Below are 15,970 nucleotides of genomic sequence, written 5' to 3'. Positions count from 1 at the left end.
GTTCATATATCTGACTGGTCGTATGTAATGGTAAAATTGTATGCATGAAGTAAAACTGAAAACTTAGCATGCAGTGCATCGTGGTGCATCAAGATATTGAATTGAACTGAATCAATGACATGATAATCGTAATCGAACTGAACCATGAGACCAGTGTAGGTTTACACCCTTAGTAATAAATAACCTACATGACTCAGTATTAGCATTAGCATTCCAACAAACATATCAATCTGTACCAAAGTCTATTGATCACATCTGAGGCTGTGACCTGTGACGCAAAAGCTTCAGCAAAGCCTAGTGAAAAGGTTGTGGTGACTCAACTTCAGGCTTCGTCTGCAGGGAAACAGCCTGACTGTATAGATCAATAGTGGAGCTTCACAGATTATGTCCATTGATTTTAACATGCGGACCGCAGAGCATGACTGAGATTGTAAATGTTGGATTGTGCTTGCAGGAGCTGAGGGTGCAGTGTTCAGTAACTCAGTGGAGACGCCACACGTGAGGGCCGAGCCGTTCAAAGAGTTACGGTAAGACAATTTTAGAAATTATGGTATCGAATTATATTGGATATTCCAAGGTGACATTCCAACTAATATATTTAGGTTTACTGATCACATTGCAGGTCAAAACTGCCACTTTAATATTAAAAACTTAAAAAACGAAGAGTCATACAAAAATTGGCAGAAACTCTTAAAACAAACAAACAATGTTATTTAAAACTAATAATAATATAGCACAGTTTTGAATATATATATATATATATATATATATATATATATATATATATATATATATATATATATAACATATATTTTTTAGTTTATGAATTTTTTTACTTTATTTTCATGCATTTTTTTTTTACTTTTAGGCTATATGTTGATTAAAACACCTAGTTTATACATTTTTTTTAACAGTGTACTGTACACTACCTGACAAAAGTCTTGTCGTTGATCCTAGTTGTTAGAGCGAAAGATAATAACTTGACTCCTAGTTTATCGATTGGAAAAGTGGCAGAAGGTAGATTTTTCCAATGAATCATCTGTTGAACTGCATCTCAATCATCACAAATACTGCAGAAGACCTTGGAACCTGCATGGACCCAAGATTCTCACAGAAATGAGTCAAGTTTGGTGTAGGAAAAATAATGGTTTGGGGTTACATTTAGTATGGGGGTGTGCGAGAGATCTGCAGAGTGGATGGCAACATCAACAGCCTGAGGTATCAAGACATTTGTGCTGCCCATTACATTACAAACCACAGGAGAGGGCAAATTCTTCAGCAGCATAGCTCTAGGTCAAGGTGCTCTAGGATTGGCCAACCCTGACTCCAGATATATGAACATTATTGAGCATGTCTGGGGTAAATTGAAGGGGGGGAGGGCATTAAAGATGAATCCAAAAATCTTGATGAACTCTGGGAGTCCTGCAAGAACACTTTCCTTGCCATTGCAGATGCATAGATGGATGGATGCAGTCACCCAAGCTCATGGGAGTCATACACAATATTATTTCTTTTTCCACTTCACCATGACTTCATATTATATTCTGTACGTTATCTCTGTTATGTGACAAGACTTTTGTTTAAGCAAAGTCAGACCTTGCTGTACTAATTAAATAATAAAAAATCAAGGCATGATCATATATTATTTGGGTAAAATTAGTGTAATCTAGAGGCCTTTGCCTTTCATTTAAGCCACTTCTTATACCAAATGATCAACTAGAGGTCAAGTTATTATTTATTGTTCCTTAAATTTGGATAGGCGACAAGACTTTTGTCAGGTAGTATATATTGGTAGGCTAAATCTGCTGGTTTTAAAATGAATATTTTTTAATCGTAACGATTAAGCATTAACAACGGTTTGAACCATTACATGGGAGGTCAAATTTATATTTATGATACATTTTATTATTGTTATTAATATTATTATTATTATTAATATTTATTTATTTAATTTCTTAAACAAACAAAAGCAGTGAAAACTATTTCACAAACCCCCCAAAATTATTTTTTATAATTAAGGAAATAAAGAAATACTTATATGCAGTCATATTTGCAGAAGTAAAATGCTGATCCCTAAATCAAAATTATGTTTTGAAGTATTTGTGTGTGTGTTTGTGTAAGCTTTTGAGAAATTCAAAATGATGGAACACTTCAGGATTTTCACTTAAAGAAGCTTTTATTTTTTCTTCGGAATATACTGTTTATAGATCTGCATCTGCTAGCATTATCCAAATCATTAACAACAAGCTCTTCACCAAAGTACAGCTGCAGAAGATGCCACATTCAGAGCTGCGCTTTCAAGCTGCATAGGGAGATGATTGCACGTCGATTGCAATTTCCCACACAGAGCGTAATGATCAAAGATTGCGGAGAAAAAAAATGATTCTTTTCCAGCTAGCACTACACGTGTCTCTGTTGAGAGCTACAAAAGGAGGGAAATAAAGCCTGACATTTGTGCAAATTCCACTTATCCCTAAATTTAGGTTTTTTACCGTACACGTCTTGCTGACAGCAGATTATAGAGCACCTCTGTAAGCTTTTTCCGAGAGCAGAGAGGAAGGGTGGGCCCGATTCGGATTACCGTTTTTTAAATGCATCGCTAACAGTGGTAATGACAGTCACAAGGAAACAGGAAAAAGAAATTGGGAACTTATCCAACGCAGCTTATTAAAGAAACTCCCGAATTGATGTTTAGTACAGACAGTTGTCAGCACTTTTGCTAGCACTTATATCTAAAGGCACTTGTAAAACAGAAAGGATGTCAGTTCTCTATTATTTTAATGGCTTTTGATTGGTTTGAATGCAGTTGATGTTCTCTTCGAAGCTATCGGAGGCAGTCACACCATTGTCTAAACTCAGACAAATGTTCCGTATTATTGCAGGCTTGCGGAATGCAATCAGATACATTGTTCTGCGGTTATTATTGGTCAGTGTTACAGCTGGAAAAGATAAGAGTTATACATTAGACCAATGTCATTGTCATGTAATAACGCTTCAGATAAAAACCCCAACTCCTCCAGTATGCCGCTTCCGAAGAGCAAGCCGCGTATTATGAGAGTTCTTAAGGGTATAATTTCTCTGAAAGCTTTGAGCAATTACAGCCAATTTAAGTGTTATTTTCTGCCTTTGTCCCAGCAAATGTCACAACAAAATATGTTCCCGGCCTGCATGTAGTATCTGAGGTGTGTTTGGAGAAAGCGCTGGCACTGTAAAATACAGTTTACGCATTGTAAAGCTACTCATTAAGACCACGGCAGTGTCTTGTATACATGGAGACAAAGGAAGATCAATGTGCGTGTTCCTGGCGCCACCTTCTCTTGGACGCGAGTGCTTTCCTGTCCTGATCGATGCCTGGATGCTCATCAAAATCTAATTAAAGTAGATTCTCATTAACTAAAACAAACACGTGAAGCGCAATGCCAATACCCCGAGCATAAGGCTTGAACATCAACAGGAGAGCATTGGCAACTGGGTCAGATATGGCAGGGAATGCACATTTAGCAGGAAATAATGAGCAATAAATGGCCTGGGGGGGGAGAGAGGGGCTCCTTTAGAATGGTCCGAAAACACATTTCTGGACTGTTGCTGGGTGTTTTGCTGATGTGGCAAGCAGAAGTGAAGCCACCAGGGCAGACAGGTAATTCGACTTATCAAGCCTCCTGTGATGAACAAGGACAACGCATTGACAGTTGTCAATCAAAAGAAGAACAGTGGTTAAGGACATTGGGTGGATTCTCTCTGAAAACGAGGAGTACATTTATAGGACAGCAATACAGTATTGTATTGTACCGTCTAGTTCACAGACACATACATCACATGCACCAGATATCTTTGTGGGGACCTGTCATAATCCCTATTTGCACTGTAATGGGGTATACAGTGCATCCGGAAACTATTCATAGCGCCTCACTTTTTCCAAATTTTTTTTAATGTTACAGCCTTATTCCAATATGGATTAAATTCATTCATTTCCTCAAAGTTTTACACACAATACCACAGAATTACAATGTGAAAAAAGATTTTTTGAAATTGTCATGTCATGTCATGTCATTTTCAACCGCTTATCCGTGGCGGGGTCACTGGGGCAGCAGTCTAAGGTGAGAGCTCCAGACTTCCCTCTCCCCAGATACTTCTTCCAGCTCCTCCGGGGGGATCGCGAGGCGTTCCCAGGCCAGCCGAGAGACATAGGCCCTCCAGCGTGTCCTGGGTCTTCCTCGAGGCCTCCTCCTGGTGGGACATGCCTGGAACACCTCCCTAGGTAGGTGTCCTGGAGGCATCCGAAACAGATGCCAGAGCCACCACAGCTGACTTTTCTCGATGTTGAGGAGCAGCGGCTCTACTCCGACCTCCTCCCGGGTGTCAGAGCTGCCACCCTGCGAAGGAAACTCATTTCGGCCGCTTGTATGCGAGATCTTGTCCTTTCAGTCATGACCCAAAGCTCATGAGAGTAGGAACGTAGATTGACCGGTAAATCAAGAGCTTTGCCTTTCGGCTCAGCTCCTTCTTTACCACAAAGGACCGGTACATCGACCGCATTACTGCTGCTGCTGCACCAATCCGCCTGTCAATCTCACGTTCCATCCTTCCATCACTTGTGAACAAAACCCCCAAGTTACTTGAACTCCTCCACCTGGGGTAAAGGCTTTCCTCCAACCTGGAGATGGCAAACCGCCTTTTTTTGGTGGAGCACCATGGCCTCGTACTTGGAGGTGCTGATTCTTATCCCTGCCACGTCACACTCGGCAGAAAACCAGTGCATGCTGAAATTGTTTCAAATTTATTAAAAATAAAAAACCTGAAAAATCATATGTACAAAAGTATTATTAGCATTATATACACTTCCATTTATACACATACACTATGGAAAATTTAGCTTCCCCAATTCACCTATAGCGCATGTCTTTGGACTGTGGGGGAAACCAGAGCACCTGGAGGAAACCTGCGGGAACACAGGGAGAACATGCAAACTCCAAACCGAAATGCCAGCTGAGGATCTAACCAGCAACCTTCTTGCTGTGGGGTGAGAGCACTACCCACTTCACCACTGTGCTGCCTTTATTTTATTTTATTTTATTTTTTACAGCATTTTACAGCAGAGCAGTGTCTGACATCCTCAGTGTTTTTGTAAAGTTTTGACAGAATGCTTGGTGGCTATATATTTTTTGATTCTGTTTTTAAACCTTTTCAATGCTTTTATTTAAGATTTTGACCCCATTTTTATAAATTTGCATTCCATCCATTCAGTCTGAAGTAAGACTTTTTCCTTGGACTTGGCAGGTAGCAATTCTCTGGTTTTCAGCACAAAACGTTTTTTTGTCCTTGTAATGTCATGTTGTCGATGTGGATTTAACATTTTATTATCCATCTCCTTTCCCATAATGCAACAGTGAGAAATAATTACACTTTTGAGACACTGGACTGTGGCAGGTACAGACCGCCTGAGCCGCTGTGGAGAATGTGCAGTCCATAAAAGTAGGGAAGGCAGCGAGAATAAATGGAGAAAGAGGCATTCAGTGAAACAATAGGTCATAAAACACGTTTTATAGTCTGCATGTAATATAACGAGCGCTTCTGCGGTATCTCTTATCTTTTCTGTTCAACAGCCATGTCCGTTCTACTTTCGCAGCTTAAGGAGGCGGTAGTAATTATTGAAAGCTTTGCGCTTGGTCGTGGAAGCAGACTCGCTGTTGTGACCTGCTGGTCATCGCTCCGATGCGAGTTGAAAAGAGCCCAGAACTGTCTCTCTGAGCCCCACCGTGGCCTGTATTTATGGGAGTAATTGGGTGGATGCTGTTCACCGTGCGCAGGGTCGCCGCCACCCTTGGGTCCTTTCATTATCGCTGAATAAATGCACTGCGAATAATCGGCTTAGCCAATGGCAGACTGGAAAATTGTAACAGCAAGCTTGAAATAGTTCTCAGTAAGGGTGTTCGACTGTAAAAAGCAAAATGTCTGGAAATTAGATACACTGCTGAAACGTGATTGAGGCACGTGTTCTCACCTGAGTGCTGGGCTGTTTTGTGTTTTGTTTGCTAGTTTATAAGAGACTGACAGATGCACACTGTGACTAATATGCAAAAACTGACATGAACAGGGAGAAATATCATCACTTAACAACAAGTTGCCACTAGAATGGCAACAGCTATTTAAATTTAGCCTTCTTAATGTATCTGTATCTTTATTTCAGTTTTAAAGTTTTAATTTCGGGCTGCATGGTGGCGCAGTGGGTAGCACGTTCGCGTCACAGCAAAGTTTGCATGTTCTCCCCCTGTTAGCATGGGTTTCCTCTGGGTTCTCCGATTTCCCCTACAAGTCCAAAGACACGTGGTATAGGTGAATTGGGTAGACTAAATTGTCCAAAGTGTATGTGTGTGAATGAGTGTGTATGGATGTTTCCCAGTGATGGGTTGCAGCTGGAAGGGCATCTGCTGTGTAAAACATATGCTGGATAAGTTGGTGGTTCATTCCGCTGTGGCGACCCTGGATTAATAAAGGGACTAAGCCGAAAAAAAATGCATGAATGATTCATTTCCTTTAGCTTTTTCTTGTTTACTCAACTTTTGAATCAGCTGCACTGACCTGAAATTACTTGTCACTAATACAAAAAACATTTAGTTGGATTAAAATTAAATTATTAGTTATCTAGAGAGGTGTCCAACTGAATTTTTTTTTGTCTGCAGAACTGGAATGCCTGAAGTTGAGTGAACAAAAAAAAAACACAATCCTTTTTTCCTTTATTTTTTGTTGTGTACTCAACTTTTGAAAACACCAGTTGCACAAACCTAAAATGTCTGAAGTTAAGCGAACAAAAAAAAAGAACTCAAAAATCTCTTTTAGAAGTTGGTACTTAAGAAATTATACATTATCGGAACAAACAAACATAGTTCAATTTAAAAAAAGATAAAACAGAGAGACAGACATTAACAAAACATTTATAGGGGAATTACCAACCTACATAACACATGATGTCACGCGGGTTCAACCGCGCAAATGGCAAAAAAAAGACTGGTTGCAATAGCAAACATGTTTTGTTGTGCGGTAGGATGCAAAACACTTCAGTTTTACAGAACACCACACTGCTTTTAATGCCTTACTTGGCTAACAGCCATCATGAGAGCTGAATGGAGTGAGGACCTAATTAAAAATGCTTAACTCTGCAGTTCTCATGTCATATCAGGTAAGTTCACGCTATGCTGAATCATACACATTACTCGTTTTTGATTGCAGCAAGGATTTCAGCAAAAACAGTTAAATATGGTTAATTAAACTGCGGATACTGAATGTTTAGAATGAAATGTAAAAGTGTAAGTTCACATACCCTGCCATACAGGTGCAGTTCGCTGTCAGAATGCAGTTGTTTTGCTTGTTGATGATTACCCAGGCCTTGTACAGTTCCGTCTTCTCTCCTTGTCTTTGGCTAGTCGGTCCCTCGGTTTTCAGCACTACATAGTTTTGAATCTGGTAATCATGGAACTTTATTTCTTGCACATGACTACACAGAACAAAATTGTTGGCCTCCAAAGACTTGTAGGCCTTTAACTTATCTCTTGTAAAATCACTTGGAGTTTCAATAAGATAGCTTTTTATTTCAGGCTGGATGCTTGGCCATTTCGTCTTATCCAATATCCATTGGGAGGGTGCTATCGCAAATGGACCTGTCAGATGAACGCTGCTCACTTTAACGTTAATTTTGCAAAATAACTGTGCTTATCACTGGGTGACAAGCTGTTATAATACGCTGAAAGTATTATGTAAATTATATATAATATGTAATCAATATAACTTATCTCTAATACAACAACAAACTCTGTACCACATTGGATGTCATTCCTTGCTGTAAATGCTAACGCTCCTGTTTTTTTTTTTTTTTCTGCAACCTCGCTGCACGCGCATCCTGAATGTTTACAAACTGGTCATTTGTCTATTAGACACACAATTAGAAACAGGACAGGAGACAAAACAACAATAATGGTAAACAAGACAAGGATCAAAACATGGCAGGACAAACAGGGAAAATGCTTTGTAATGCTTAACAGGGAAAAACAAGACTCAGCAAAGTGTCCATGTAAATGAGTTGTCTTTATAGTCCTAGTAATCAGTCCATCATGACCTTCCAGCTGTGTGTGTGTGATCAGAAGGAAATTCTGTAGTAAATTGCGAAATTCTGTAGTAAGGCGCTGTGAAAATGGGCAGGATTAAACAAGATGATTAGACATTTAAAAAAAAAACAGCGATTGGTCCATATTTTAAATTTCTGTCCAGAGAGGTCATGTTCATAATCGACTGGTCTCACTTAATCAAGTGAGGCAATTTCGCAGGTCAGAGCTCACCAAACCTGAACTTTCTAAGTCGAGTGTGACCACAGCTTTATAGTTTGAGAGTTTGATTTGTCAATTAATTATTACAGGATTTTACTCAGTTGTTCATGAAAATTAAATATCAAATGCATTTGATTTCTCTTTTGAGAATGCATTTTGATTTATTATTTGATCAATTGAGCATTTGATTCATCATTTGGGTAGTTGTTTTGAAAGTTTGATTTATTATTTAATCTTTAGGCATTTGAATCTTCATTTTAGTTTTGTTAGGAAAAGACGTCCACATATATACATAACAGTTAAATACAAATTAATAGTCCACGCTAAGTGTTTCTTTTTGTAGCGCGAACTGGGTAAATGTGTGATGAAAATTCACATTAAAAGTCTTACTGCAGCTAAGCAGCTTAACACAGAAGTTTTAGTCAATTAAAACAGCATCAATCCAGTTTTCAGATTTCAGCTATGCTCCACAAGTCCCAAACCAAGCAAGCCAGTAGCGACAGTGGCGAGGAACAAACTTCACTAATTGACGAAAGTGAAGGAAAAAAACCTAGAGATAAACCAGGCTCAGGTGGGCATGACCATTTCTCCTCTGGCCAAACTTCTTCTGCATAGCTGCAGTTATCGAAAAATTACCCAATAATTGACTTATCCTCAATTCATACTCTGTGTATATGATTTTTTTTTTCTGTCAGATAAACCCAGTCAAAGTAGTTTTAAATTTTATCCTGGCTCTTTTTTGCTGTATAATGGTGTTGGATAGTGGCTTTTATTTTGAAGCTTTCAAAAGCATATAAATCCATCATAAAACTAACCACACACTTCAAATCACACACTTAACAAGTGGATAGACACGTCTCACGGAAACCACTTACCTCAGTTTACCACAAACAGCAACAACAAACAAGAAAACTTGTTGGCTTGACATTACCGTATAATGTTATACAATATATTACTCTTACAATGCGTCACACGTTGAATACTTCAGTCGCACATAATGTGCCTTCAGTTGTCACCAGAAGTCAGTAATCGGAGTTCATAATTTTATAAAATTTAACACATTTCTATAACAAAAACACATCGATCTGCTTCATAAGACAAGCATTATCTTATCGGTTAGTTTGATAATGAAAACTTCAAAAGAAATGTAACTGAAACTATTATACTTTATGAAAGAGCTGGAATAACATACTCTGACTGTGTTCATATGACAAAAAAAAGTATAATTCTGAAAAAAGTAATATATAACCAAAGATGGTTTGTGTTTGAGTATGGGTTAATTCTTATTGTTTTGTGTGAACTAGTCCTTTAAGCTACAGCACAAGTAAAGTAAAAAGTTTCCTTGTTTTTTCTATTGTGTGCTCTTCATTTGTAGGCTATAGACTGTATTCCCTCTGCTGAGTCTGCATGCAGCTTGTGTTTTCCTCTGTCCTAATATTTCTCTCAAACCCAAGAGGGAGTAAATTAGATTTTCCCTTTGTTTTTCTACCAGCGACAAATTAGTCAACTCCCTTTTATCCCTGGTACGTGTGAGCGCCGTGCAGCAACACGATGTCACCTAATCTGCTTAAATTTCCCTTTTGACAGCACCTGCGTTGCTGTTCCACCTCACTGTGAATACCTATATTACGCAGATCCCGACTGTTTGAAATTCAGAAGCTTGAATGCGGGGTTCAGGATAATGAAGGACACTTTCATGTTTCATCAAGCTAATGATCCTAATTTTATTTTGTAAATTATTTCAAATGCAAAGTAGCTTTCATATGAAGCAAAACCATCAGACTAACGTTTAAGAACACCACTAAGGTGTACAACCATATGGATATGCAGTACTTGTACGTGGATTTCTGCTGTGCTAGCTCTCTTGTATGCTATTGTTATAGGTAATTTGCATCCGATTGGAATTGCTTAGGTTCATTTTTGGTTCAAGCAAAGCACCACTAGAGCTCATTATACTATATATAACAGGTCATTGTGTTGCATTTTGTGCATAAAAGCAATAGAAAAACAGTTCCTCTTTTTTAATCAAGGCATTTTAACATTTCTGAATCATTCATAATAGCCAGTATTGTAACAAAAATATAAATGCTACATTAAATGGTCACACTTTATGTTGATGGTCCGTTTGTTGAATTTAAGTTACATTGCAACTAATTATCATTAGCTTATAAGTAGACTGTCAGGTTGAGGTTAGGGTTAGTGTAAGTTGACGTACTTGCAAAGTTTCTTATAGTCAGTTAAATGTCTGGAGTAGTATCAGCAGATATTAAGCAGACAGCCTACTACTCAAATGGACCATCAAAATAGAGTGTTACCCATTATATTACTAAAGCAATATTATACATAAACATACTATGCATTTACATACTATCAATATGCATATACATAATATATAATATGTAATATTATACATACTATATACATACTATACATATACATACTATGCATAACCTTACCTTAAAATTGTAAGGTTGTATCTGGCATTTTTGGCAAAATTGATTTATTAACATATTCATATTAAATGAAAACTTATTTACATTATGGGATGTTTTTTTAAGAAGTTGTTTACATTTTAAGGCTTTTTTTGTAAAAAAAGTAAAAAAAAAAAAGGTTTTATCTTCAAAGTAGAACACTAGCTTGGCTTTATGAGGTTGTTTCTTTGAACCAATAAGCATTTCGAATCTGCCGGATCGCTCCGTTGACAGTGGGAAAGACCAGAAATAAAACACATAATGATTTCTTCTCAAAATTCAGAAGGAAACTGAATAGATGTGTGTAAATGTGATGATTTAGAGGCATTTTTGACATTGAGATGAAATGTTAAATTTCACATTGTTAGAAAAGAAAGTTATTAAAAAAATAAAAATTATATATTAAATGTAAAATATAATTTTATTTTGTGTATATATAGTCAGTGAAATATTTTTCATTGATTATTAAACTTTGTTAAACAACTAATTTGCTTATTGTCTGTTTTCTTTTAAAGTCTTTAAATTTGATATTAAGCCTTGAAGGGCAAAAACAATTTAATTCATGGGGCATATAATTCAATAAATATAATTGAATAAATCATATAAAGCATATCCTTCAATAAATATGACCATATTAATTACATAAAATTAACATCTTCACTGGACAAAATAAATAGCATAGTCCTATATGATTAATCTGAACAAAATATATATATATATATATAAATATTAATCCTAAAACATTAAATACATGTTTCAGAAAGCAAACATTTCACTTTCTCAATCATCAACATATTGTTACAACACCATTTTTTTCTTGAAAAGTAATGTTAACAATTCTGTTTTTCTGTCAGTATCCAGGGTACTGTGTGCATATTAATGAGGAAAACATTTACTTGTGGAAATGGTTTTAGCAAATGGCTGCAATAAGAGTGAAAATTCCCACTGTATATGAATTGCATTATAGGAACTTGATCTCTGCTCTGTTAAATTTTGATGCTAAAAAAAAATTAAATTTAAGAGAGTGATATAGTCACATGTTCAGTAAATAAAAAACAACAACAACAGTAATTTCAATTACAATGAAACAATTTGTGCATGTACAAATGTAAGTGGTTTACAGGCACACGAAGTTGTATAATGAAAAGGGTATGGCTTAGTCTATGTTTTATTCTAAACCATGTATACAAGTATGAGTGTGTTTGCAAAGTGAATGATTCCCTGGAGATGATACAATTCATGCCAGCTCATTTTATGACAAAATGTAATGGATTGATTTTTTGGAGCATTTCAGGGTTTCATGAGGTTTCTGGATAATTCAGTTCAACCTTCAGATGTTATTTGAGACTCTTTGTGTATTAAATATAGAGAAGTGCTGAAGAAACAATTTTAGGTGAATTTAGTTCGTATATATATACACCACAGATTGGTAAAAAAAAATGTATTGTTATTCATTTAAGTGCTGTCCGTTATGTGATGTGCTGTGTGTAAGTCTTTAATCTAGTTTTGAACTGAGAGAGTGTGTCTGAGACATTATCAGGAAGGCTATTGCAGAGTTTAGGAGCCATAAATGAGAAGGCTCAACCTCCTTTAGTAGACTTTGCTATTCTGGGTACTACCAGCCCTGAGTTTTGACATCTTAAAGAGCGAGTTGGATTTTAGCGAGATAGAAGGTCGGTTAGATAAGCAGGAGCTAAATTATTTAAGGCTTTATAGGCAAGCATCAATATTTTATAATCAATATGGAATTTAACAGTCAGCCGGTGTAAGGAGGATAAAACTAGAGTGATATGGTCATATTTTCTAGACCTAGTCGGAACTCTGGTAGCTGCATTTTGCACTAATTGAAGTTTATTAATAGAGGATGCTGGGCAACCAGCGAACAGACCATTACAGTAATCCAGTCTAGAAGTCATAAAAGCATGAACTACCTTTTCTGCATCTGAGATAGATAGCATGCTTCGTAGCTTAGCGATATTTTTTAGATGAAAGGCATTTTGTGTGACATGGGAGATATGATTTATTCAAAATGTTGCTGTCTTATACAACAACCAGATATTTTACAGTTAATACTAGCTAATACTAACATTGCATCCATCCATTGATTTTTTTTTTTTATCCAAATCTTGTTTTTTCAAACAAGTCATCTCTTAGAATATCATAAATTATTTATAATATCGCTCAACCAAACATCAGTTCAAAAAGCCAACATAGCACATTTAAATTATATCAATGGAAATAGTATCCTTTTTTTTTTTTTTTAGCCATGTAGCCATGATTGTATCACACATGTTAATCTGTACATAAATGAACAAAAGAAACCTAAAAGAGATTTTTCATCTGCATTTTATTCCCAAAGGGTCTCCAATAACATCTGAAGGTTGAACTGAATGTTCCAGAAACCTCATATTCTCAAAAAAAAAAAAAAAAATGTAATCATTCAATTACATTTGGCCATAAAATGAGCCGGCATGAATTGCATCGTCTCCAGGGAATCATTCACTTTGCAAAGCCACCCTTTGATGCGTTAAAGTCTCATCAGCTTCATTGCTCTAACATTATAGGCTATTTTGATCTGATTTGATGCTCTTACTGTACTGTATGTAGAAAGGCATTAAAATCTGTGATATATCTTCTGCTCAGGCTGGAGTCTCCTACACGTTCGCTATACATGGAGGCGCCTAAAGGAGTGAAAATAGAAGCTGACGCGGGCGATTTCCAAGCAACCTGTAGGAGCGATTTACGCCTGGAGTCAAAAGACGGAGAGGTAAAATGTCCTTCATTTTGTGTCTGGCAGTCCTGATGCTGTTCCTGCCAATCGGCTTGGTGCCGTTAGTTAATGTACTCTGTGTTTTGACAGTTCCATCTGCCATTAGTTGTCACCAAAACAAGCCCTCCGTCTAATTCCATATGTCCCCTTGCCATCTTTTGAAGGAAGCAGACGTTTGGTTAAATATTCATGCTGGAGTACAGTATGAGATGACAGTTATCTGACATCATTATCTGTGATTAAATAGTACAGCCTGATAAAGTGTTGATGAATGAGCTGTTGATGGTTATTTAAGAGGCAGAGTTGGATTTTTCAGGAAGGATTTCATGAATTTGAACTTGAAGAATGAATGAATGTATGGGTTATGCTTTATTTTAAGGTATCCTTGTTACAGTGCAACTATTCATTTAACTGCGGAGTAATACTAATTAAGTGCATGCAGCTACTAAATGGTTAGGGTTAGGATCTTGGTTTGGTTAAGGGTTAGTTGCATGTAATTAAAGTTGCATAGTTATTTATAATTAATATAATAACGGAGAACTGTCATGTCTATTTTTCCCCCAAAGATTCATTAAAGCATGGAAAATGATTGCGGCAGAGCAAAATAATAATTTAATTTATTAAGGTAAAATTTCTGCTACAGATTAAATAAATATAACAGTTAATATAGATGTATTAGATTTTTTTTAATTGCTTCTATTTCACAGCAATTGTAAGTCTCACAACTACTTTATGTAACTTCGTTAAACTGTCACTTCTTGTTCAAGTTAACTTCACAGTTTTAGTTCCCCAGTTTCTAAATTACATATATTGTACTTATTAGATAACTGACAAAGCAACAAGGGCATTTTCAAGCAGGTGTGACCTTACAGTAGCTCTGTTTACTGTTAGAATTTCAAAATCTTTTATCACTTGAATTAAGATTATATTAATGTAATTTTTAAAGTACAGCCACTACAAAACCAGACCTTATAACAAGAAAATGTTTACTGTTGTTACAAAATAAAAATTTTAGTTAGTTGTGCAGAGTGATTTTTGTGGCATTTGCAATAAAAAAATACATCAAATACAAACAAATATACAATATTTTAGCAATTTTCATTTTTAAATCGAAGCAACTTAAATCCAAGTCAATCATATCTTAGTGATCAATAAAACTGTCAAAGAAACATGTGAGGCAGAATTGTTCAGTTCGATTATTTACTACAAATAATAGGCTGTACCAAACAGAAACAAATTATAGTATATAACAGCAAAAACCCAAAAATAAAAACAGCTGTTACACATTTAAAATATTATAGTAATTTATAGTAAAGGGAAATATTTAGGAATAAGCATTATATCTTATATCTATTTACAACTCTTCATTGATAAATTACACTACATAATGTAGTAGCATTAGTAACTATCATGAACTAATAGTACATACCATAGTATACTTTAGCCTTTACTACAGTAAACTATATATGTATATATAGTTGAAGTCAGAATTATTAGCCCCCCGTGGATTTTTTTTTCTTTTTTAAATATTTCCCAAATGATGTTTAACAGAGCACTTAAAATTTTCACAGTATGTCTGATACTATTTTTTCTTCTAGAGAAAGTCTTATTTGTTTTAGAATAAAAGCTAGAATAAAAGCAGTTTTTAATTTTTAAAAAACATTTTAAGGTCAAAATTATTAGCCCCTTTAAGCTTTTTTTTATTTTATTTTAGATAGATAGATAGACAGACAGACAGACAGATAGATAGATAGATAGATAGATAGATAGATAGATAGATAGATAGATAGATAGATAGATAGATAGATAGATAGATAGATAGATAGATAGATAGATGGATGGATGGATGGATGGATGGATGGATGGATGGATGGATGGATGGATGGATGGATGGATGGATGGATGGATGGATGGAAAGCTAGACAGACAGATGGATGGATGGAGAGATAGATGGATGGATGGAGAGATAGATGGAGAGATGGATGAATGAATGAACTGATAGATAGATAGATAGATAGATAGATAGATAGATAGATAGACAGATAGATAGATAGATAGATAGATAGATAGATAGATAGATAGATAGATAGATAGATAGATAGATAGATAGATAGATAGATAGATAGATAGATATCTCATGTTAGCCTAATTGCTTGGCAACATCACCGACCAGAGCGAGAAGTAGCAGTAACGGACCAACACCAAAAAACAGGTAAAAGAAGAAATAATTATTTTTGCCATCATATGGGTTTATTTTCATCGGCTAGACACTGGCCTCATAGCTCCGTATATGCCAGTGCCGTCACTTATTGATCCGCGATCACTAAATGTTGCTTGTGTTGACGCTACTGCGCAACTTGATTAAAAACATAGCTTCGCTACTGACAAGCTAATTTAAATAGAAAGTAGTG

At 36.1% G+C, this 15,970-nt stretch overlaps 1 protein-coding gene across 3 annotated transcripts in view; it reads left to right on the top strand.

Moving 5' to 3' along the window:
* The window catches only part of sgcd (sarcoglycan, delta (dystrophin-associated glycoprotein)), a 374,313-nt gene that overhangs the window by 346,385 nt on the left and 11,958 nt on the right, over nucleotides 1–15,970 (top strand). For all 3 annotated transcript variants that reach the window (XM_056446101.1, XM_056446099.1, XM_056446100.1), the window contains exons 6-7: nucleotides 455–527; nucleotides 13,433–13,556. In XM_056446101.1, the coding sequence (XP_056302076.1) occupies nucleotides 455–527; nucleotides 13,433–13,556 (197 nt within the window). The remainder of the gene's footprint in view (nucleotides 1–454; nucleotides 528–13,432; nucleotides 13,557–15,970) is intronic.

This window comes from Danio aesculapii, chromosome 21 (genome assembly GCF_903798145.1).
Source record: "Danio aesculapii chromosome 21, fDanAes4.1, whole genome shotgun sequence".
NCBI lineage: Eukaryota > Metazoa > Chordata > Actinopteri > Cypriniformes > Danionidae > Danio > Danio aesculapii.
Note: the sequence above shows the minus strand (reverse complement) of the source record. Positions and strands in the feature narration are given on the sequence as shown.